The sequence below is a fragment of the Rhagoletis zephyria genome, unplaced genomic scaffold (genome assembly GCF_001687245.7).
Source record: "Rhagoletis zephyria isolate East Lansing unplaced genomic scaffold, Rhagoletis_zephyria_1.1 Rzeph_scaffold_00165, whole genome shotgun sequence".
In the NCBI taxonomy this organism is placed as follows: domain Eukaryota; kingdom Metazoa; phylum Arthropoda; class Insecta; order Diptera; family Tephritidae; genus Rhagoletis; species Rhagoletis zephyria.
In genome coordinates, this window is record NW_016157249.1 from 134,694 (window position 1) to 160,913 (window position 26,220).

Below are 26,220 nucleotides of genomic sequence, written 5' to 3' on the forward strand. Positions count from 1 at the left end.
CATCTATGTTAATAGATGCATTGAAGTACTAAAAACGTGCTGCGGAATAATATTAGAGTAAGAAATTAGATAGTTAAAATTTAGTTATTACAATACAACTTTGGTATTTCAACTATTATCTATATAATTTATTAAAACTATTTTATTATAAACATATTATTGCTTTTGATTTCATAGCACCCCAGCTAAACAACTATTCTACGTTATTATGCTATCACGGCTATATTAAAATTCGAGAAGAAATGAAATATAACATCGTTACATAAAATTTTTTTCATATTTGTATAAAGACGTGCGGTGAAACCCTCGGGTAAAAGCTATTATGCATGTAAATTGATATCAGGAGGGCGGGCTGCTGAACAACGTACTTCATATGACTTGAAATTTGAACAGAATTTTAACTAAAGTATATAGAAAACTAGCTTTTACCCGCGGGTTTCACCCCACGCCAGAAGGAATTATAGGGGTCATGTGACTTGTGGTTACGAAGCTATGGCAAAAAATTCCAAGCCTATGATAAGTGCTACGCCCCTCTTACAAACTCATTTATATATACCTTACTATAAGCACCTACCATAGATATGTCTGCATACCAAATGTTATGTTTATGTGACTTATGGTTCCGAAGTTATAACTGGTAAAATATTCCCCTCCTTTGGGATTTGCCGCCCCCTTCCACAGTCTTATTTATATATATACCTTACTATAAGCACCTACCGTAGATACCTGCATACCACATTTCAAGTTCATGTGACTTATGTTCCGAAGTTATGACTGACTAAAAATTCCACGCCTATGTTATCTGCCACGCCTCCTTTTACAAACTCATTTACATATACCTTAAGATAAGCATCTACTATAGATATGTTTGCATACCAAATTTCAAGTTCATGTGACTTACGGTTCCGAAGTTAGAGCTGATTAAATAATTCACGCCCATGGGAGGTGCCACGCCACCTTTTCCAATACCGCCAATTTTTTCCCATGAGTATGGAATTAATTTTATTTATCTCGACAGCAAGTTCCAATGCTCTACCACAAATATTTCAAGAGATATACAATATGAAAATTTTAGTAAGTATAGGAGGTGCCACGCCCTCTTTTCCAGCACTGCCCATTTTTCTCTATGCCTATAACCTTCCAGCGGAAAAAGCAAATAAGTGTGCAAAGTTTCGTGCGATTCCGTGCCGCGGTTCAGAAGTTATAAGGTAATAAGCAAACAGACATTCACATTTATATATATAGGTGAATTCAAGTTTGCCTGCCAGTTCTTATGGTCTTAAGCCTATGTTGAAAGTGCATTGTTGCAAGTATAAGTCAACATACATACAGACATGGTGTCTTTGAGTGCGGGCGCGGGGTCGAAAACGTATATCGTTAAAATGCCATGGCGTATGAGTTATCTATCATCATCAATATTTAGTCCGGTTATGCTTCCAAGATTGTGCTCATTCACCTCGGTTTGTTCTTTATTTGCAGATTTTTGCGAATAGTTGAAAATTCGTACAAACTTTTACGGAAATAAAAACAGTATTGCTTTTGTTTACGTAATTAACTAACTACAAAGAGAGAAATTTCTTAAAATTTTCAGCAAGCATTTCGGGAGGGGTTTGAACCCCCAAAACCCCTACCTGCGTTCGCCCCTGATGGATATACATATCGTCGATGTTTTTGCAAAACCGCCCATCGACCAATTGTAAGGCCGCCTATCTTACGGCACTCAAATTTTTACAGGAGAGCGAAAAAACGGGTTTTCTTTGAAGGCATTGCCTTGATAGGCGGTATTTGCTCTATATATTATTTTACAAATCTGTTATTTTAATAACGTTTTTACGATTCTTATGCATAAAGGGTTACCAAATCTCATTTTTGTCACAATTTCGATTTAGGCGGTTTTGCAAAAACATCGACGAAATGTATGTAGTTAACTTACAATAATATGTTTCCACAGAATGCTATATATTCTTGCACTGGATATATGTAAATATTACTTCGTTCGAAAGTAGGTATGCTTTTCTTATATAAGTGTGCATAAATTTCCAAATAATTTGTAACAATCTCAATTTAGCTTTAAATTTTAAAGTTTTCGCAGCTCCCAATGTTTATCTTCATCTAACACAGAGACGGGCATTTTTTGATTTTTCAAACACATGTAATTGGGCTTCAAAATTCTGCTTGCTGCGACGTCGACACATGTATGATATGATTGTCTTCGTGCGTCTTACGATAATTGACGATTGACTGATGCTTCGCTGGTATTTCGGGAAAGCAAATCAAATCAGTTGCTGTTGAGAGTGTTCGAAAGAAAAGTTTTCTTAGTGATAAATAAGCATGAAAAATTGTGGTACATTCCAAAACAATGTGGTAGATTCAAATAAATAAATTTATAAATATGTTATATGCACTTATGGTCAGCTGATTAAGTTAAGTGACATTTTGACCGGTTTTGGCTATTTATATTTTTGTTTATTTAATGTTTATCTTTTTTTTTTGCTGACGGTGCTAGGGATTTTCCTCCATATAAAAGAAATTGCCAATCATTACAAATCAACACGATTTCTTAGCGCTTGAAATTTGCACTTTGAGCTACTAAATTTTAATGGGCTATAAAACTGCATACCTAAAACTTTTCTAGAAACTCTAAATAAAAAGCCAAAGCGACAGAATAAGATGCTTTTTTTAGAAATGGTCTATCATTTTCTGATAGAGAATCATTTTCTGATAGACATCGATAATTTTCGTGTTGATGTATTTTACTTTCACCAACGATAAATTTAATAAAGAACGCTGCTTTTAATTCTAAAAGCTTCAGTGCTCGATCACCCCCCTGCAAGAACAGTGACTATCATTTGACAAATCATTTGAGTGGCAAGACTGATAGAGATTTCTGTCACTGCTACCTACAAGTTTCTATCAAATTCTAAAGGGCAGTGTGAAAAATCTGATGTAAACATTTGTGTACATGTGATCTTCTGTCTTGCTCCAACTTATGGCCTTATTCAATGGTCTCTTTTTAACCAACGCAAAATTTGCAAATGTGTTAGTAAGAAAAATGAGAATGTGTTAGTTTCCATCACACAATTCTTGTAGGGCCTCTTTCAACTTTTCAAAATTACTATGACACAGTTTGTAATGTCTTTTTAAACTAGACGTAACATTGCGACTCATAACGTGATAGCTGATCACGCATTGCGCACACCCATCCATATTTTCTATGCAAAAAAAACATATTTCCCTTCCCTCCCGAAATATTTTATGTGTGCATTATTCGAATAGTTGCGCAGTGAAGTCTCAGCAGCAACTAGAGGTGCAAAACTATCGATGACACTGTCGATAGTATCGATGTTTTTTATTTTTCCCTACTATCGATTGTTTTTTGGTCCTATCGATAGTCCGACAGACATGTGATTCAGTATTTATTTTAGTTTTATTTCTTCTTTTCTTTTAATTTCTCTTAAATATCCAAGTTGAACTAAAAATTTGGTTGCTACTTTTTTAAAAGAGTAATGTCAAATTTCGAAAATGACGGAAAACCTTGCATCTTTTAAAATACCGCTAAAAAACTGATACAAATTAATTTATATATTACTTCTCAGATAACAAATGTTTTCTTCTTCTAAAATTGAAATTTACTTGATGAATGCCTTATATACATATGACGGAGGATATCGAAAACCACAAATATAAAATTTCAGTACGCCCAATTTTATTCAATTTCAATTCATTTCAAATTTTCAATAACTACTTCTAACTTAACGGTTAAACAAATTAAAAAAAGTGTCCAGCAGTTTACAAGGTTATCTAAACGTAATTTCGGAATATATTCTTAAGGAAATCTTCATACGAAAATTGAGCCAAAACCACGACAATATATCGATAGTTTTGAAAATAATATCGAAAACTATAGAAGGCCTGACTATCGATAGTTTTGCACCTCTAGCAGCAATTGATTTCATTTTCTTTGCCGAAGTGCTAGCAAAGCATCAGTCAATCGTCAATTATCGTAAGACGCACAAAGACGATCATATCATACATGTGTCGACGTCACAGCAAGCAATGTGGTTTTTTGTTGTAGAAAATGCCCATTCATTAATACACAAATGAACAAATTAAAAAAGAAGTTTCATGACCTGAAAGTCTTTTAGCTTACGGTGGTAGAAGTAGTAGAAATGTAATTTAGAAAAAAAAGTGTTATCCACAAATGTGGTAAAGTCCGAGCACTGGCTGTTGAACAAAACTTCGCTGCTTCGCACACAAGCGCATGTGTGAGATAGTGTGAGTGCCCACCTCTGATCTAACAGCTCATTTACAGCGTGTTGACTACTGTTAGTGATATCAGAGCACTTCTACCATTTTTTCAAATTATTGTTGCTTTTCCACAATAAATTTTCATTAAAAACGGCCTCGAGCTCAATAAAAATTGTTGAATATAATTGTTATAAGGCCATAAAATAACAAAAAACAAATAACTTAAGGACGAGCACACATAAAAAAGTTAAACATTCTAATAATAGAAATATTAACCAAAACCAACAAAACCAACAACCACATGATCAAGTGAATTGCAGCGGAATAGCTGCGCTTGATTGTAGTTGGCTTAGCATGTGAAATAGTGGAAATAAGCAACAAGAATTAACAAGGCGAACTTAGCACAGCGCGTAGGCAGCTGGCTAAGTCAGTGGTATCGTCGGCTATCACTTCTACCATTTTTTCAAATTATTGTTGCTTTTCCACAATAAATTTTCATTAAAAAACGGCCTCGAGCTCAATAAAAATTGTTGATTATTTTTTTATGTTTACTGCTACGTCAGCTGGTAACGGTGTCCTGCCAGTACGAAGTCAACTTTCCACTATAAAAGGCAAGTTGCCGCTAGATATGGCAGGATCTTTTGACGCTTGAAGGCAGCTGCCGCTATAAAAGGCAAGTTGCCGCTAGATTCGGCAGGATCTTTTGCCACTTGAAGGCAGCTTGCTGTTATAAAAGGCAAGTTGCCGCTAGACCAGGCAGGAGCGCCATGTAATATGTTAGCAATAAAAATAAACTTTCTGGCTGCGAGTCCTAATCAATAATTGCCTTTATTTCGCTTTTTCAATTCTATTTATACTTATTTACTTCTATAATTTCTTATTTACTATAATACTTATTAATACTAGGTTCACATATAAGTAGATTATCCTCATTTTCAAGATTAACACCCTAATCTGTAATTAGAACAAGAGATTAGCCATATAAAATTCGCCCCTTGTTAATCTGTAATTATAAAATAATCTCGTTATCGGTTAAAACTTTTCGGTCCCCATCCTAGTTTTATTGATTGTTTTTGCGAAAAAGAGGAGAAATGCCAAATGTAAACGTAAACAAAAATGGACACTAGCAAGGAAAAGAGGTTTGTAAAGGTATTTTTAATAAAATGTTAAGTTAAAATATATTTATATTGCTTATTATAGCAGAAAAACGTGATCACAATGGCACAGAGAAGAAACATAACTTTTCTTTGAGATGTGAGAATAACAGGCACAACAAATTCGACGGCTAATAATCTGAGATTTGCCTGTGTAAACGGTGTGATTAAAAAATGAGTTTTGATTGAGATTATATTGATATGTGAACATACTTTTACTCTAATTCTTCCATACTAGTCATACAAACATATGTATGTGCTCTTAAACACTTATGCACATACATATGTGTATTGGCTTAGCTTACAGAAATATATATGATTATGCTTATGGAAAAATGCAATGTAAACATAAATCAAGCTTTCAATAATATTTTGCGTGAGCCTTAATTTGTTTACATTAGCGACAAAACAAGTTTAATTCCCCTTTGACTCGTGGGTTACTTTGTTATGTAGATATGCATTGCTGATACACTACAGTGTTAATTTCTGCCTCTTGTCTTCTTTTTTCCTTTTATCATTGACTAGCCAATGCCCGCTTGCCTTGCGGCGCCTAATAAGATCTTTTGCGTTGGCCAATACAAAAAGAGCGTTTAAAAGCAAAAGCAGTCTGTAAAGTAAACATTTTTAGTTTAAATTGAAACGAATAAAGAGCAGAATCCTCCTGATACATAGGCCAAGAATAGTAGCGCTGTGATACCATATGGAGTACTAATCCCTTTCGATGTCATGACTTTTATCGATGGTCTTATTTCCACCTGTGAGATCTCTGCCAAGCGTGCGTAATATTCTTCTATGATCTTGCAACTTCAACATTGGTCCGATGTACCATGTAAGCCAATAAAAGTCCTTATAAGGAAACTAAAGAGCACAGAGTTATAGGAGGGCCAAGAATCCTGACCGCGGGCCAAGAATCCTGACCGCGAACGAAATCGGTTAATAAATAAGACTTTTATAAGTAACTCTGCTCCAGCGCCACCTAGCGAGTTTTCTGGTAGCCTATAATAGGACCATATATGCAAGGTATAACCTCTGAAAATTTGACTGAAATCTATGCAGAAGTTTTTGAGTTAACTCCGAACAACGAAAACTGCTATTATTTTATATATATAGACTAGCAAATGCCCGCTTGCTTCGCGGCGCCTAATAAGATCTTTTGCGTTGGCCAATACAAAAAGAGCGTTTAAAAGCAAAATCAGTCTGTAAAGTAAACATTTTTAGTTTAAATTGAAACGAATAAAGAGCAGAATCCTCCTGATACATAGGCCAAGAATAGTAGCGCTGTGATACCATATGGAGTACTAATCCCTTTCGATGTCATGACTTTTACCGATGGTTTTATTTCCACCTGTGAGATCTCTGCCAAGCGTGCGTAATATTCTTCTATGATCTTGCAACTTCAACATTGGTCCGATGTACCATGTAAGCCAATAAAAGTCCTTATAAGGAAACTAAAGAGCACAGAGTTATAGGAGGGCCAAGAATCCTGACCGCGGGCCAAGAATCCTGACCGCGAACGAAATCGGTTAATAAATAAGACTTTTATAAGTAACTCTGCTCCAGCGCCACCTAGCGAGTTTTCTGGTAGCCTATAATAGGACCATATATGCAAGGTATAACCTCTGAAAATTTGACTGAAATCTATGCAGAAGTTTTTGAGTTAACTCCGAACAACGAAAACTGCTATTATTTTATATATATAGACTAGCAAATGCCCGCTTGCTTCGCGGCGCCTAATAAGATCTTTTGCGTTGGCCAATTTAAAAATAGCGTTTAAAAGCTAAAGCAGTCTGTAAAGTAAAAATTTTTAGTTTAAATTGAAACGACTAAAAACGCAATCCTCCTCACACATACTTATGCCAAGAATAGTAGCGCTGTGATTCCATATGGAATACTAATCCCTTTCGATGTAATCCGTTTTACCTCTGGTCTTATTTCCACCTGCGAGATCTCTGCCAAGCGTGCGTAATATTCTTTTATGATCCTGCAACTTCAGTATTGGTCTGGTATACACAGTCTTACGATCCTTATATGCATACTTAAACGCACCCTTGATTTAGCCATCTGAAAAGTAAATGCGTCTAAGATAAACATAAGGCCAAAGCAGAACAACCCCGCGGGGGTTTTTATATATTTCGGGTGCAGCGTCATCCATTGGGTCACTTTTCTGCAAAACCTTTGCCTGCCATGAAATGCATACGAATTATGAATTCCAATCAGATTTTATAAAAAATACGGATTTTCTAAATACCTAAACCCCAGCAGTCCATTTTTGGCAAAGGAATTTTTCATCATGCAGGTAGTCACGCTGCGAATTTGAACGAAATCTGTTAATAAATACGACTTTTATAAGTAATTCTACTCCAGCGCCATCAGCGTGTTTCTAGTAGCCTATAATCTATATATATAAAATAATAGCCGTTTTCGTTGTTCGGAGTTAACTCAAAAACTACTGCATAGATTTCAGTCAAATTTTCAGAGGTTATACCTTGCATATATGGTCCTATTATAGGCTACCAAAAAACTCGGTAGGTGGCGCCGGAGTCGAATTATTTATAAAAATCGTATTTATGAACCGATTTATTTTAAATTCGAAATGTAAGCTACCAGCATGATGGCAAACACGTTTACCAAAAATAGACCCGCTAGGTGGCTCGGAAGTCGAGTTATTTATAAAAGTCGTATTTATGAACCGATTTTTTTCAAATTCAAAAGTTATAGTTTCAGCATAATGGAAAATACGTTTACCAAAAACGGAGCCGCTAGGTGGCGCGGGAGGCGAGTTATTTATAAAAGTTGTATTTATGAACCGATTTCTTTCAAATTCAAAATGTGAGCTACCAGCATAATGACAAACACGTTTACCAAAAATAGACCCGCTAGGTGGCTCGGAAGTCGAGTTATTTATAAAAGTCGTATTTATGAACCGATTTCGTAAGCATGATGAAAAAAGCACTTGCGAAAAACGGACCCGCTAGGTGGTGCTGGAGTCGAGATATTTATAAAAGCAGTATGTAAAAGTATTTATGAAACTATTTTGTTAATACACATTCGAAACGTTTATTACTTTCATGATATTATTATTTTTTCATTCGAAACATATTCAGCCTTATCATGAGTTTTATCTACCCTGAACCGGTTCACTTTTCACTTTTGGTTTCCAAGTACTTACTATGGGGGGAATCAAAATTTTCGCGTGATTTTTTTTTTCGGGGAAACTCAGGATAAGGAAGATTACATACATACTAGTAATTTTTAGCAAAAAAAAAAAACCGACTTCAACTCCTATATAAAAAAAATATATATATCTCATGATCCGCTGATCGGATCTTAACCAGATTAGTATGGGACCACCTCTGAGACACTACCTTTCCGATGCAAAAAGAATTATCGAATCGGTGACGTGGTCCAAAGTTATGCGGTAAGATACCTCAGGGAAATAAGTATATGTGCATTTATATAATCCGAAAAAAACCAGCTGGGCATTATATTAAATATTTCAACATAGTTTTATTTTGAAGTAGTAACCATTAGTAACAAAACACAAACTAACTGCATTTCAATGTGCTTCCTTAAAAAAAATAAAAAGCTAAATATGAATATACTTTAGGAAATAAGTATATGTGCATGGTAATGTATATTAAATTATAATTAGATTCATTAAGTTTTTGTTTTATTTTTTTAATAATTTATATGTTTTCCTTTTTTCACAAAAACCTGACTGACTCTATTTGGCATGGAGTTCACTAATTGCTGTAATGTTGTAACACTTATTTCATTCCACTCATTTAATAACGCATTTTTTAGCTGCTTAATCGTGTCAAACTGCCGACCATTCTTGTAAACTTTGTTCGATAGTATCCCCCACAAGTCCTCAATCGGATTTAGATCAGGGCTGACGGCTGGCCACTCTAAAACCGGTATATTCCTGGATGCAAAGAACTCTTTTGTAGTGCGCGCAGTATGAATTGGTGCGTNTTTCTGGGTTCCTGGGCACAAAGGCATCCCAGGGAATGTGCACGCTGATGAAGCGGCAAGAAAAGCAAGCTTATCACCTTTAATATCATTCATGACATCATCTCCCAGGGACTTGAATAAATACTTGTTTATGCATTGGCGCAACTCAAAAATGGTGGAATGGGCGAAGTTTCAGCATAGATACACAGGAATCAATCCGAACTGCAAAAAATCCATTTATCACTATAGTTTATCCAGACGGGAAATCAGCATATTCCTTCGCCTCCGGCTTGGTCATACAAGGCTGTCGCATGGCCACCTCCTCAACGGCGCAAGTCCAGCTTCATGCCCATTTTGTCAAGAATTTCCCTCTGCAAAACATATACTAGATGAGTGTCAAGCCTTAAATACTATACGTACGCAAGCGTTTGATTCAACACCACCATCTCTCCTCCTAAATGAAATAAACTACAGCAATGTCAAAGCCATAGTCAACTATATTAAAATCATTAATTTCAGTATTAATATTTAAAATATAGCAATACATAGGCAAATTTACATATGTAAATTTACATAAAAAGATATTTTAATTAGTAAAAACGCACCGTAGGCCCTGGTAGCTAGTGTGCTGTATTATGGTAGCTTAATATTTTATATTACGCTAACAATAAATAATAATAATAATCTCGACTCCAGCACCACCTAGCGGGTCCGTTTTTCGCAAGTGCTTTTTTCATCATGCTTACGAAATCGGTTCATAAATACAACTTTTATAAATAACTCGCCTCCCGCGCCACCTAGCGGCTCCGTTTTTGGTAAACGTATTTTCCATTATGCTGAAACTATGCCTTTTGAATTTGAAAGAAATCGGTTCATAAATACGACTTTTATAAATAACTCGACTTCCGCGCCACCTAGCGGGTCTATTTTTGGTAAACGTGTTTGCCATCATGCTGGTAGCTTACATTTCGAATTTAAAATAAATCGGTTCACAAATGCGATTTTTATAAATAATTCGACCCCGGCGCCACCTACCGAGTTTTCTGGTAGCCTATAGGACCATATATGCAAGGTATAACCTTTGAAAATTCGACTGAAATCTATGCAGTAGTTTTTGAGTTAACTCCGAACAACGAAAACGGCTATTATTTTATATATATAGATTTTAAAACCTAGCTTAACTCTTACTTTTAATTTTGATTTTCTCTTATTTATATTTTAAATGTACTTACTTTAGATATGGGTTTTAGATTAAAACTATTTTGTAACTGAAATATAGCCAATGGTTGTTGTGTTGGATATGAAATAAATAAATAAATTAATAACTAAAATAAATAAATACACACAAACATAGCAAGTGATGGGAAGTCGTTGATTTTGAGTTTTGTTAATTTGAAAGGGAAAGAAAACATATATAAAAATGTAGAAATATATACAAATACATATGTGCATACATACGAGTATATAATACATATTGAATGTTCAATACATATATATATTATAAATTGAATGTTTACTATACCTAAATGATGGATAAATGGTTATAATATCAAGTCGTTTTTTTATCTTTTTGGAATAACTCAAAACCAAAGCCAAACCAAAAAACGCTAATGATCACTGAAATCAGCCTACTCGAATTATATTTACCATTTGTGACCCATCAACGTTCAAAAATGACCTGATTCGAGCACAGTGTTACTAATACAGTATATTTTGCTTAGCTGCCCATCCTTCTCTGCACGAAAAACTTGTGCACTTAATCGAAAAAAGCAATGAGGAAGGTATCCGAATCCCTATGAAACCAAATAATGGAGGAGCACTTACCGCGTAGAAATTACTGCAAGCGAAATTTTTACCGAATGGTATCTAATTATCTATATCAGGGGTTCTTAACCGTTTAAGATGATGGAACCCTTACTAACCACATTTCATTTTATGGAACCCCACATCAAATTACTAAAAATAAAAGGCAGAGCAATTTATATAAATATGAATTAAAATTTTTTCTAGAAATAGCATACATACTTTAAATTTTAATGTGAAAAATGAAATTATTTCACTGTTAGTAAATATTTTATCAAATAGCAGTTCGATATAATGTCTGAAAGCTGTATGCGTATTTCTGGGGTAGCTTCCAATTTCGACCTGTATCTGTTTTTTGTATAAGTGTAAGCTGAAACCCTTGTTGACAGAGTACGTTGTGGCAGAAGGGAGTAAAGTTAAGATGGCCTTTTTAGCGACTTCATAATATATTTACTCTTAACACTGACCCAAAACTCTTTCAGAGAGCCAGATTCAAATGTGTGTTACAATGTCGAAGTACTCTGGAGATCTATGAATGCTTCGTAAATAGATTTTGTACCAAACCGATATTACTACTACCATCCGAAAAATAATCTGACAAAGATTTCAGATGATTTACCAAGTGCCCAGAAGGACATTTCACATTTCCTTGTAGAAAGTTGTATATAACCCATTGGCTACAGCCGCCAACAACACATACCGGTTATAAAAAAAAACAAGCTGGCAAGCGCAAGCTCAACGCTCTTATGTAGGTATGGCACACAGTACGGTAATCATATGTACCAACTACGAGTACATACGTATACTTGAAAATAGATAATTGCGTCTCGGTCAAGCTGTTTATAGAACTTTTCTTTCTGTGTGCAACTCAAACCGACCACCATGCTTATTCATACCAAAATTAATTTCGCGGAACCCCGGCGACTTTTCTACGGAACCCTTGGGTTCCGCGGAACACACTTTAAGAAGCTTTATAACTACATAAATTGATAGCCATATTCTTGTTATCTTGTTATATTGTTCTGCGAAATGAGCAAAATAAATAAAAGCTTGTAAAATTAGGTAATTGTAGGGCCAGTGCAGGTAAACGTAATACCTTCTTTGATAATTGATAATAGTTGCAAAATTTTTAGGGTAGGTATCGCTAATGTGCAGGTATGTTGAATGCATCTATCGGAGCAGTTTCCTTGTAAATGTTAAAAAATAATGGCGCTGATGCGAATTTTAGGGTAAGTATCTTAAATGTGCACTTAAGCATAAAGGCAGCAAAGCAAAATATACCCTATAATATTAAGCATGCTATAAAACTTTTATTTGAGAAAATATGTCGAAATAAATATATGGGTGTTGCAGCAACTTGGGTGGGAAAAGTCTACTCCAATATGGGTAGGGTTCTATGGTTAAAGATGTGAATATTTTTACAAAATAACTGATTAAAAAAATAACATTTTATATGTATTTGTTTCATATGCATAATATTTGCCATATAGTGAATATTATATTTTTTCCGTTTTCAATTTAGGTGGACCTTACAAGTAATGGTAAGCAAATGCTTTCAAATTTTTTGTTCGACATCTGCGAAATAACACCAAGTTTTACGCTGGGGAATCGAAGAGACGAATGTATTAGATACATCAAGGAAAAAGTTGGAAACAACAGAATTTTGGTAAGTTTTTTTATATTGTATGTATTTATATAATAATTATAGATTGGCGCTTACACATATGTTAGTCTTTGGCCGAGCCTCTCCTCCGATTTGTGGCGTGCGTCTTGATGTTTTCGCACAGGGGGAGGGACGTACAGTTTTACGCCGACTCCGAACGACGAGAGGGGCGGCCGCTGTTAAAAAAAAGCAGTTTTTCTAAATTTTTTGGCGATGTTGCTTTGACCAGGGCTTGAACCCAGGCCCTGCAGAGTGGAAGCACGCACTGCTTACCACTACATCACAGCGGCCGTAAATATGTATTTATATAAGTACAGAGTGCGTAGACCGCTCAAAATTCGCTCTTGCTCTTTCGAGTTATCACTCAAAAAAACAAAAGCCATACAAAATATTTTTAATAGTAAATAGTTGAATGCAAGGCTCTTGCATACACTCCTCAAACCCTTGTATTACTCATTCGTTCGTATACAAAGAGTGTTTATTGTTGTGCGAACATCTGCATTGTTTTCATCCCCCGGGTTTTGCAAATGATCCGCTCAAGCTGAAAAGTACTTGAATTTATCCGTGACAAGGAAAGCTCATCGTAGGTATATCAATCGGAAAAGTTCTTATTAGGCACCACGAAGTAAGCGGGAATTGGCTAGTTTTGTTATAAGTATACATAGTAGGGCGGGTCAATTTGTATGGATCGATTTTTTTCGACATAGTTCCTACCTTATTCGGATTCTTCATAAAATTCTAAGAAAAAATTCCTCCAGACCATAGCACTAAAGTCAATTTCGAGCCTGCGCATTTTTAAAAGAAGATATCTTATATATAAAAGTGAATTGCTGTCCGTTAGTCTCGATAAGACTCGAAAACGGCTTGACCGATTTGAATATTTTTATTTTTTTTTTTGGTTTGTTTTTTATAATATCCGGCTGGTTAAAACCAGAAAAAATAGAGAGGTGCCACCTGTTTAAAAATTTCAGTATAAGTAAATTAATGAGATAAATTAGATATTACAATATGGGTGTCAAAAGAAAGAGGTTATGAAGGCTTCCAGGCGAAAATATTTTAGAGGGGGGTTGCCACCAGTTTCAAAATTAAATTAAATTTAATTAAATTGGTAAGATAAATTAAATATTGCAATATGGGTATCAAATTAAAAAGGTTTAAGAAAGCTTACTACTGAAAATATTTTTGAGTCGGGTTGCCAATAATTTCGAAAATTTAATTCAGTTAAAGTAATAAGATAAAGTATGTATTATAATATAGGTGTCAAACGAAGAGTATTTGAAACATTATTAATTAAGAAATATTTCCTATAGGCCTGCCACCTACCTTTGCGGTAAAAACTAAAAGCCATACTCGCAAATATTATTCGAAGCTTTTGAAGCTCGCATCAATGTGGAATATTGTAACTCCGTCAAGTTAGTGTTTATTGATGGCAAATAAGGTACTATCATGTTTGGCAATGATATCACCCCATCGAGCAATGCACTCAACCTCGAGATAAAAAGAGAACAAAAGCCGAAGTATTAGCCGAAGCAGTTCGTTCCAATGTTCCACAGTTGAACTAAAAAAAAAATATGGCATATACAAATTTAAGTGTACCGTTATTTTCTTCATGGCCCAATTATCGGATCTACACTCAATTAGGAGGAGACTACCTCGGAGGAACCACCTTTCCTTTAAAAAAGAATTATAGAAAACGGGTAACGTAGTCCAAAGTTATGCGGTAACATAGATAAAAAAAAAATATTCCGACGAATTGATAAAATATGCAGATTAATATTTAATAAAGTATTACGGATGTTTTTTTTTTTTAATACACCTGTGCTTGGGAGTTTATTGATACGAAAAATTAATTTCTGATATCTATTTTTTATTTAAAGAACCGCAAGATTACATATTTTTTACTATTGTAACAGGAGAAGTTACTGTATATATTTTTTTATATGTACAGTGTCGAACAAAAGTTTTGGCGCAGTGAATTTTCGCACTACATAGATGCAAAGTTTATAATTTATTCCCGATAATTTTTGCACTTTGATAAACTAAAATTGAATGGATTATTAAACTGCATACTTGGAAATTTTCTAAGAAATCTGTATAGAAAGTTGCAAATTAGTATGCAAATTTATTGAATTTTCCTGAGTTTTTCACAAAGTTTACACATTTGATTCTTATGTGTTTTGGTGTAGTATGAACTATGTTTTTATAAAAAATTATCGGAAATAAATTAGAAACTTTGCCTAATTGCGAAAAATTCACTGTGATAATACCTTTGTTCGTTAATGTAAGTAAATAAAATTTTTACTTTAAACAAATCAAAAAATAAATAAAATTTTACAATATTTCAAAATAATTTTTGGAATCATACATTTTTTTATGATTAACAATGTATTTATAGTTTTTTTGGTTTTAGATCCTTTTTGCTTTCAACTCGAGGTATAATTTTTCTACATTCTATTGTCAAAGCCATAACTCCCTCTATTTTTATCCATCAATCAGTCAATTTTATTTTTTTTTGTGGCATTTTTCCTAATTACAAGTAGAGCTTTATAAAATTTTTACAACACCAAATGTTTATCAAGCTTAGGATTTTGTGTTATCCGGGCAGGCTTATTAATTTAACCAGAGAATATGTTTTCTTTATTAAGTTACCTTTACTGTATCAACGGTTAAAACTTGTCAAATTTTTTCTTTAAAATTTTAGGTAAGGAATAAGCGAGTGGATGAAAAATATATAACGCTAAGAACGGCCCATATATATGTATATGAAAGAATACACACATGCGACGACTCTAGCCATTGTGTGTATTAAAAAAAATAACGTTCGTAACACTTTAGTAAATATTCCGTATTTTAACTTAGTATATATTAAAGACTAGAAGATGACCCGGTGAACTTCATATCATCTATAATTTATTTGAATTTCACTTTGATCAATTATAACCTGGGAACGGATTTTTAGGACCTAAAAACCTATAAAAAAGGCAAAATAAAATAACGAAATAGGCTGGGAAAGGCAAAATAAAATAGCGAAAAAGGCAGGAAAAGGCACTAGGTGTTGCAAAAAAGGCAAAACAAAATAGCAAAAAAGGCAGGAAAAGACAAAAAAAGCAAAATAAGGCACCTAAAAGACAGAAAATACGAAGAACAATCAAAAAATACATTTATATTACAAGTAAAAAGAGAAAAACTATGAACTAGTTTCATTATATGAAAAATTTGTACTTTGAATCTTTGACTATTTTATCCTTTCGGGTTTCTAACTCATAAAACTTTAATCTGTATAGTTGTAGTAACATTGAACCACAAGATGNAAATCGTGGACATTCTTAATCGAATATACTCTATCTCTTTAGCAGAAAAAAAGGCAATTTCCATAAAATCCGTTCCCTGATTATAACAAATCTTCAAAATGAAATTCAATTTCTTAGAATTTCATGTAGAATCCGAATCTGCTAGGAACGATGTCGAAAAAAAAATTGACTCGCCCTAATACATAGATATAGTTTTTATTTATTTTATCAGTTTAATACAATAAAATTTTTCAAAGAGTTGGCAACCCTCCTCAAAAATATTTTCGGCAGTAGAATTTCCTAAACCTCTTCAGTTTTTTACCCATATTGCAATATTCAGTTTATCTTATAAATTACATTAAATTAAAATTTTCAAACAGGTGGCAACTCTAAAACAATATTCTTGGCTGTAAGCCTTCTTAAGCTTCTTTCTTTTTACGCCCATATTGCAATATTCACTTTTTCCTATCTTTTTACTTTTACTGCAATTTTCAAACAGGTGGCAACTCTCCAATTTTTTTCTTTCTATATTTTAAGTTAGACCTCTAGCAATACGTCGGTGAAAACTGTAATTATTTGTATGTAATATCTTTCGTTATTTGAATTTTTCAATGATAAATATATCGAGGTGAAATCTGAACACTTGTCAAATGAAACGCATACGCTTCCCAAATTTTGCTATTTATTTAATAAAAACAACACATTTTTTCAGAAATACAATCACGGTTTTTCGTGGTAATTTTTTTTCGTTAATTTTTTAGAAATATAGAGCTCATTCTGCAACAAAAACATGTAAATGGAAATATCAAACTTAGAGCAAAATTAAAGAAAATTACACAAATTTTCATTAAAACTTCAATTGAATTAAAAAATAACACCTTTGCGGAAATACAGTAATCGTTTTTTATGGTCAATTTAGTTTGTAAATCTTTATATATGTTACCGGCCAAACCCGATCTTAGGATAAACTAGTTTTTCCTAGGCTAAACTAGTTCTACCTAGATCTAATATTTATATCCGTCCAATGCGGAATCAAGTTAGACGCAACAATATTGTGGACTGCGTACCTGGAGTTGCACTGATGAGGGTTATTTTTTTAAGTACGGCCGAAGGCCGCCTACCCGAAAAGGTGTTCTGGCAAAAATACTGTAACCCCTGATCTAGTTTAGCCTAGGCAAGACTAGTTTTTCCTAAGATCGGGTTGGGCTGGTAACATATCGCACACCCTCTTCAAAAGAGTCACAACTCAAAATAATACGTTCGTCAGAAAATGCGAAAAACTATTTCGTAGCACATGCTAATCATATGGGCAGGTGCGACTTTACCTTAGGTTTTTTAAACAAATTATAACAAAAATTTGCTCCAGCTTTTGCTGAAAGGTAAATAAAAGCTCTGTGTACATTTTTAGCGCATAATTTCAAAAATGCCAAATTTTGAGTTGTGACTCTTTTGAAGACGGTGTGCGATATATAAAAATTAATTGCTGTTCGTGTTGTCGCATAACTCAAGAACGGTCCAACGGACTTGCTTCGTTTTTATTTCATTTTTTTTTCTTTCTGTCTGTGGAAGGTTTGTAAAGGAAATATTGGGAAAACGGTGTTGCCACATATCTGAAATATCAAAAAAAAAATTAAATTTAAATTTAAAGCCGCAATAGTGCTATTTCACTGAGAACGTATAAACAAATTTAAAACGGGAAACAAATTTTATAGGGTTGCTACCAGGGTTCGGAAATATTCATATACGAACGTTCGCGTACATACATCTATGATTTTATACGCGAAGGTGAACATATCAAATATTCTCTATTGATTCTACTTCGCGAACGAGAGGCATTAAACCAGTCCAGATACAAAGTTCGCGTTCGCGAATGTTAGGTAGAAAAAACTTCCGCTTTTGTTCGTACGCGTATGTATTGGTGGACCAAATAGCGTGCGTTCATATATGTAGCTATAAGTGGCAGCGATGCCTTCGCGAAGGTTCTTTGCTGTCGTTCTCGTTCATAAGTGAATGTAAATGCTGCGTCAAACATTAGTGGAAAGTTGGTGTGGCTGGAGATACAATTTTATGGAAGGCAATTTTGTTAATTGCATAAGATTTGCACCGTTCATTCGATTTTCAAAAATAAGGTGTCAACTGAAAGGGCTTGGCGTCTAGATGTGCAGTAAGGTTATAGTTTTTTAATAGGGTTGCCACCTGCGTTTAAAATTATAATATATACACCGTTCTCCCGATTTTCTAAAATGAGGTGTCAAATGAAAGGGCTTGGCCTCTGGATGTGCAGTAAGAATATATACTGTTAATAGGGTTGCCACCTGCGTTTAAAATTATAATATATACACCGTTCTCCCGATTTTCTAAAATGAGGTGTCAAATGAAAGGGCTTGGCCTCTGGATGTGCAGTAAGAATATATACTGTTAATAGGGTTGCCACCTGAGTTTAAAATTATGATATTTACACATAATTTTAAGCGCAGGTGGCAACCCTATTAAAAAAAATATATCCTTACTGCACATCCAGAGGCCAAGCCCTATCATTTGACACCTCATTTTTGAAAATCGAATGAACGGTGCAAATCTTATGCAATTAACAAAATTGCCTTCGCTGAGAATAGTATCTCCAGCCACACCAACTTTCCGCGAATGTTTGACGCAGCATTTACATTCACTTATGAAGGAGAACGACAGCAGTGAACCTTCGCGAAGGCATCGCTGCTACTTATAGCTATAGCAATCTGCAATCAAAATGCAATCTGTGAAAGAACAGAAAAAATTAAAAAATTATCAAAAAATCGAATAATAAAAAACTTACTGGCGCAGATCTGTCCAAAATGGAAACAGTTCAGAAAAGAAAAAATATCAAATAATCTAGTTTAAAAATTGTTTCTCATAAAAAACTTACTGTCCCAGAACTGTCGAAAATGGAACCAGTTCAGAACTTGTTCGAAAGTTCTGCAGAGGTGGCAATTTCCACTTCGTAGGACATCACCATGTAAAAAGAGGCAGTTGAAAGCATTGCGTAGGGATAGATCGAGAACCAGTACCGCCTCTTAATTAGCTAGTTCTGCGCTTGTTCTGAACTAGCGCGATTTACTGCAGGGTATATATATGAATACATACGCGTACGAACAACAGCGGACATTTTTTCTACCTGACATTCGCGAACGCGAACTATCTGGACTGGTTTTATGCTTCTCGTTCGCGAAGGAGCATCAATGGAGAATATTTGATACGTTCACCTTCGCGTTCGCGTACGAAGGTGAGTGAATACTTCCGAACCCTGGTTGCTACCACTCGAAAAAATCTTTGTATATAAAATTGAATTGCTGTCGTGTGTTATCGCATAACTCGAGAACGGCTCGATGGATTTGTTTCGTTTTTATCTCATTATGTTTCTTTCTGTCTGTAGAAAGTTTGTAAAGACAAAAATGGAAAATCGGTGTTGCCAGATATCGGAAATATCAAAAAAAAAAAATAATTGTTTACATAAGCCGCAATAATGCTTCTTCACTGAGAATGTATAAACAAATTTAATACAGAAAATATTTGAATAGGGTTGTTCGTGTGTTACCGCATAACGCAAGAACGGCTCAACGGATTTGCTTCGTTTTTATTTTATTTTGTTTCCCTTTGTCTGTAGAAGGTTTGTAAAGACAAAAATGGGAAATCGGTGTTGCCAGATATCTTGAATATCAAAAAAAAAGTATTTACATAAGCCGCAATAATGCTTCTTCACTGAGAATGTATAAACAAATTTAATACAGAAACAATTTTTAATAAGGTTGCTACCATTCGAAAAAATCTTTATATATAAAATGGAATTGCTGTCGTGTGTTATCGCATAACTCGAGAACGGCTCAACGGATTTGCTTTGTTTTTATCTCATTATGTTTCTTTCTGTCTGTAGGTTTGTAAAGACAAAAATGGGAAATCGGTGTTGCCAGATATCTGAAATATAAAAAAATTATTATTTACATGAGCCGCAATAATGCTTCTTCACAGAGAATGTATAAACAAATTTAATACAGAAAAAAGTTTTAATAGGGTTGTCATCATTCGAAAATTTTTTTTATATAAAAATTTATTTATTTATAATATTATGTACACTTAAGTCTAAAACTTAAAGCTACATATAGCAAAGAAGCCATGGCTACTTAGGCCTTCAGCTAAATCTATTATGTAAGCTTATCGTCACTAGAGACGAATAAAAGCGCGCTAGTGTTTCGACGGCGAAAAAAGACGCATAAAAAAAATTGTACGAAAAAAGGCGCTTAATAAAAACTTCGGCGAAGAAAGATGCGTAACCTAGTTGACGGCGAAGAAAGACGCGTAATCATAGATTTATACTTGGCCAAGGACTGCCACTTCAGCATTGTTCGCCAAAAACTCTTCACGGGAATGTACATACTATTACAACCGCAAACATAGTTGACCGCGAAAATATGTTTACGCGTCCTTCTTCGCCGTCAAATATTTTAACGCGTCTTTCTTCGCCGTCAACTATGTTAAGAGTCTTTCTCCGCTGAAGTTTTTTTTTATGTGCCTTTTTTCGCGGTCAACTTTTGAGCTCGCGCCTTTATTCGTGTCTAGTGACGTTATGTACTAATTAGTAGGAATAAATTTACTTTTATGAAAATCAATTATATGACTAAATAATATTTTTATTTAAGCTAACGTAGATATAAGTGTATACAAAGTATTATATTAGGTATTATTATAGGTATTATATCAGTAGTTTAGATATTTTAAGGAATTTTATTATTTTATACCAGTTTTCATGTGTACTATGAGCCAGGATATTCAATGGATTATCATTTTGAAAGGCAATTTTACGAAAATAAGTAAGGACAGGACAATGAACAAGAATGTGTTCCAACGAAATTTGGATATTTGGATTGCAAAGTTGGCGCAGCTTAGAGCAACTTTTATCAATGTAATATTTGTGAGTAAGGGTTGAGTGACCTATACGTAAACGAACTAATTTAGTTTCTTCGTATCTTGTTAAGTGGTGAGCGTTATTACGTGTCAAAGCATCATAAATTGTGCTTTAGTTTTTATTAGTATTTTTGTACCAACTTGGAGTTTTTTGAAATACTCCGAAATTCTGTTTGGCGAATGAAATATTAATAAATTTAGATATATCAGCTTTATTTAAATTAATTGAGGAAGTGACTGGAGAAGTTGTTGCTTGTTTTGCAGCTTGGTCGGCAAATTCGTTTCCCTTTATTCCTTTGTGACCAGGAACCCAGAGGAGCTTTATTTTACCTGAGCAGTTTGTTAATAAATTTCTAATTACCGATGGATAGTATGAATTATTTAAGATATTTGACATGGCATTAAGTGCTGCAAATGAATCAGTACATATACAAAATTTTCCCCTTTTTTTAGAGATAGTATAATCGCTTCAAATATTGCTATTATTTCAGCGGAGAAAACGGACGAATATTCAGGGATTATGGATACCTTAAAAAATTCTGTTTCGGAGGTAATGGCATGGCATTGTATGATGGTGTTGAGAATCATCCGTATAAATAGAATTGTAGTTTTTAAGCTGGGCCTTAAGTAACATAAATTCTGTATTATAGACCTGGTGCGGAGTATTAATTTTCTTATGTTTAGCAAGACTATTGTATTGTGATTGTAGAACTATCAAGAAGCCACGGTGGTAATTTTCCAACAATTTTTTTTTGTTGGACAAATAGGTAGTTGAAGCTTTTGGCTGTAAAAAATTAACTTATGGATTACGGAGTGATTTTTGCGAGGAAATTGTTTTGCAACTTTTGGAATGATAATTTTGAGGACAGTGTCAGACGAATTAATAAATATTGTGCGAAGATTTGCAAGTAAGATTTTGTAAAGAGACTAACAGTTAAAAGTAAAAGAAGATGTGATAACTTGAAATAAATACTAGTGGGCTATGTCGTTGGGCGCCATTGTTATGTGGGGTGCCTGTTGGTGGGATTACGTCCGGTTAAGGGGGCGCTGCAAATGTGCAGGAGTCAGCGCAGCGCCCATGGCTGCGCAGATATGGCACGCAGAGGGGGTGGGATGGCTCCACCTGACGGGACGGGCCTCATCGGACAGCTTTCCTTCATCTTTTCCTTAATTCTCTTCCCATGTTTAGCTTAACTGATCAGGCACGATACCGTTTTTTTGTTTGTGTTGGGGTAGGTGAGACAGGTGGAGAAGACCCCCCATCCGGCGAGCTAGCATGGGCCGGAGCTACCATGCCTGAAAACCCACCGTCATCCCAGCTACAGGCACCCCACGTAACATCTGCTTTTCGAAGTTAGCCTCCGAAATCAAGATATGGGCCTTCGAAGTTCGAAATAGGACCTTTGGTAAAAAATTATGTTTTATTATTATACACTGAAGAGCAAAACTGGAACAATAGAACGGAGAGCTAAATTTGTGGTAATGTACTTCTTCAGTTTATTTACTTTATGGTACTTCAAACTTGCATTTCGCCTTATCGATGTTTAACTACACGTTTGACCATACACATTTTAAGATTCGCATATGGAGACTCAGAAAAAAATGACCAAACAAAAATGAACTGGATTGTTCCAGTTTTGCACCCTCTTAGTAATTGCTGAATTTTATAATTCGAAGAGGAGTTCTGGCTCATTTCCTGCAATTTTGTAATCAAGGCGTGTGGGATTTTCGCTGTGAGTGCTTTAAGTGCACATACCAAGCAAAAAGAATTTAAAGTTTTTGCAAAACGGTCAGAAAGGCCACGCTATAAAGAAAGAAATCATATCGGCCAAATGTCCGTTTTATGGTTATCTAAAACCTAAGTCAGCAAGATCAAGAGACCACAAAAAATTGCAATTTGCCAGGCTAGGCATATTGGAGGGTCTCTAAATGCCTATAAACTTTGGTTCCAAATCAAAAGTGACTGCTTTTTCACCACAAAGCAAGTGACTGGACATTATGTAAGACATGGGAACAAGTTGTTGCAGCAAAAAGATAAAGAGGAGTAAGCCTGCTTTGACGTCCAGAAAAATTTTTAGTCAGAAACGCATTTTTACTAAGAAAAAACATTGGATTGGTATTATTTTGAAGCAGAAACTTACAAGTTCTTCATAAACGGCCACTATTCCACCAAAATTTACTATTGATTAGGGCGCGGTCCTTAATTTTTTAACTCTGAGGAGAAAATTAAATGTTTTCAGTCGAAATATTGGTTCAAGTGCTGTGCACCTGCATCAGAGATACGCCTAACGTCCCAAATTATTTAAACTATTAGGTTTGTATGTGTACATTTAATGATGTAGGGCAGTGATACGCCTTAGGGAGTAAGAACTGTGGTAACATCGATGGTAAAAAGAAAAGTGACAATAAAGGAGCATTTTCAAAGAATTTGGCAATTTCTGAGGATATTTTTCGCAGGCTTTTATCAATTTTAACAGGACAATGATCAGAAACTTCCTCCGAAACTGGGACCAAATAGGTATAAATCCGAAGTTTTTACAATCATGGAGTGACCTGCATAAAGCCCAGATATGATTCAACAGAAAACTTCGCCCAATCGCATGCAAAACCTTGGGCATGGCCTTGAGGAAAACCGGTGCGCGTTCTCAACAGATTTCGTCTAAAACCTGTGCGAAAGTACCTTAAGATGACCATAAAAGCTAAAATATTCAAATTGGTTATGACCAATTTATTAAAAGTCAAACAAATGGTACAATTTTCTATCGGGTGCAAAACTGGAACAATCTAGTTGCTACGTTTTTTTTGCAATTTTCTTCTTTATCTGCTTGTATTAATTGTTGTTGTTATGGCCTTCTGATGAAATAATCATTGGAAATGTGAACTCCGAAACTAGATTACAAAAAAGTCTTTCTATATTGCGAATATATCGCAAGAAAATTCACATTATGTATTACTGTTCCGGTTTTGCTCCTCAGTGTATGTTAATAACTAAAAAACTAAAAATATAGACGTAGTTCGCCTTTTGCTGTTAATTAAATGGTATATAACTTTCTGTTGTGCAAACCTATATTACAGGTGTTATAAGGGGTCAAAGGTCTGGTCTTCGAAAGATTAAAAACCATCTTTCTTCTGATATGCATGTTTGTATACTTCGTATGTAAAAATTAAAGCAAAAACATTTAAAAGGAAAATATACCATTTTTTTGTAAAAAATATTTTAAACAAAAAAATTACTAGCCGATTTTGAAAAAATTGATATCGTTGTAAATGCAATCAAACCTTCTTTCTTTTATGCGTATTTGTATACTTCGTATATAAAAATTTGCAAAAATACACTTAAAAGGAAAAAATATCTTTTTTTTATAAAAAAAAATTACAAAAAATTACTAACCGATTTTTAAAAGTTTGGTATCGTTGTGAAGGCGATTAAACCCCCTTTTTTGTGCAAACTTATATACAGGTGCTATAATGGGTCAAAGGCTGGGTCTTCGAAAGATTAAAAACCGTCTTTCTTCTGGTATGCATATATAAACATTTGAGAAAAAACACTTAACCTTTATCTGGTCTTCGCGTCGAAAACTACGCAAAACCTATACATTTTTTCTATTTTTATGAAAACGGGCGGCTTGAAATTCATTAAATTTACCCACTTTGAAAAGGTTAGTAATTTGCTTAATTTAAACTATTTTTCGTTCCTAAAAACTTTTTTTGTGGGGCTTATTAAAGAAGTTACGTTGGTGACCCGGTTGCGTCGTTTTTGACACATATGAGAAAACAGTGAATAAGTAATTTGTGATTGGTTTGTGACTAAAATACATAGCAAAAGCGATAAAAAAGAAAAAATAAGATGTGCCAACCGAAATATTTGTCAAATGAAGAGGTAGGAACTCTTCTAAATGAAAGTGATGAAGATAGCTGCGGCTTTTACGACATTAGTGATGTGGAGTATGTACCAGAAGGGTCAGTACGTAGTGAAAGTGATCTTTTTTCAAGAGATAGTGACTCCGATGAAGAGGATGGCACTCCAACAAGTAAAGCTAACGATGTTGGTGATATTACAAATGTCGATCCATTGTACGTATCAAAGGACGGCACAATATGGCAGCCAGAAAAAGGTCAATCGCAGTGTGGTCGATATAAGAGTGAAAATGTTATCAATCTTCCACCTGGTGTTACTAGATTTGCAAAAGCTCACGTTACCGATATAAGAGATGCTTTTTTTCTATTTTTTCCTCTACATCTTGAAAATATAATTTTGAAACATACAAATGCATTTGCCAAAGCCAAATACGGCGACGATTTCATGCAAATTGATTCCTGTCTGCTTCAAGCTTATATCAGGGTTTTGACTTCAGCAGGTGTGCATAGGTAAATAAAATAATGTAAAAAAAACATTTTTTAAAAACAAGCTTTTATTTAACATGTACAATCAAAGGAATAAAATAAAATAAGTTAAGCTTTCGTCAATGTAACTAAGAGCCAAATGGTGTAAGGAATTACTCAAACTCTAATGAAAATTACTAATAATTTTTATTCATTTACTTGGTTTTTAAAAAGATTGTCGCGCGAATAGCGAACCGGCAGTTACATATCTGCATACACATGTATGTATAACCAATCATGCGTGTATGTTGAATTCGCCGACAAGCTTTTTTAAAACGAATAAAAAAAAAAAAAAAATTATTATATATATATATATTAGACCGTTCGTTAAAAATAAAATTTGGTTTGCCGGGTGGAAAAAGATGTGTTTTGGTCTAAAAATAAGCTGTGCAAAATTTTATTCGAATATGATAACTCCAAGTACTTGCGCGTTGCATTTGAAAATTTAGAAAACCATATGCATTCTGGGAAACAATTTTTTAACAAAATAGTTGAAAGTCGTGAATTTTATAGTCATTTGCCATGTAAAATAACCTACACAATCTGAATATGAGGTCAAAAATTAAAAAGGTAGAATACGTTTTACAAATTTGCGAAATTATCGTCTTTTTCAAATTGAGAAAACAGCATTTTCAATTTTTTCCAAAAATACCCGGTTGTGATTATCACACCACAAAAAGATCTCCACCAGATTAAAGGTCTTTGAAATCCCTACGAACCTGCTATACAATGTTTTGCAATCAAATTATCAGTTTAAGAGTTATCTGCCAATTTATTAGTGAAATCGGAC

General features: G+C 34.3%; 1 protein-coding gene across 1 annotated transcript in view; it reads left to right on the forward strand.

The window, feature by feature from the left end:
• bur (GMP synthase burgundy) overlaps positions 1-26,220 on the forward strand; it is a 411,333-nt gene that overhangs the window by 129,643 nt on the left and 255,470 nt on the right. The window contains exon 5 of the mRNA XM_017606747.1: positions 12,682-12,825. Coding sequence (XP_017462236.1) covers positions 12,682-12,825 — 144 coding nt within the window. The remainder of the gene's footprint in view (positions 1-12,681; positions 12,826-26,220) is intronic.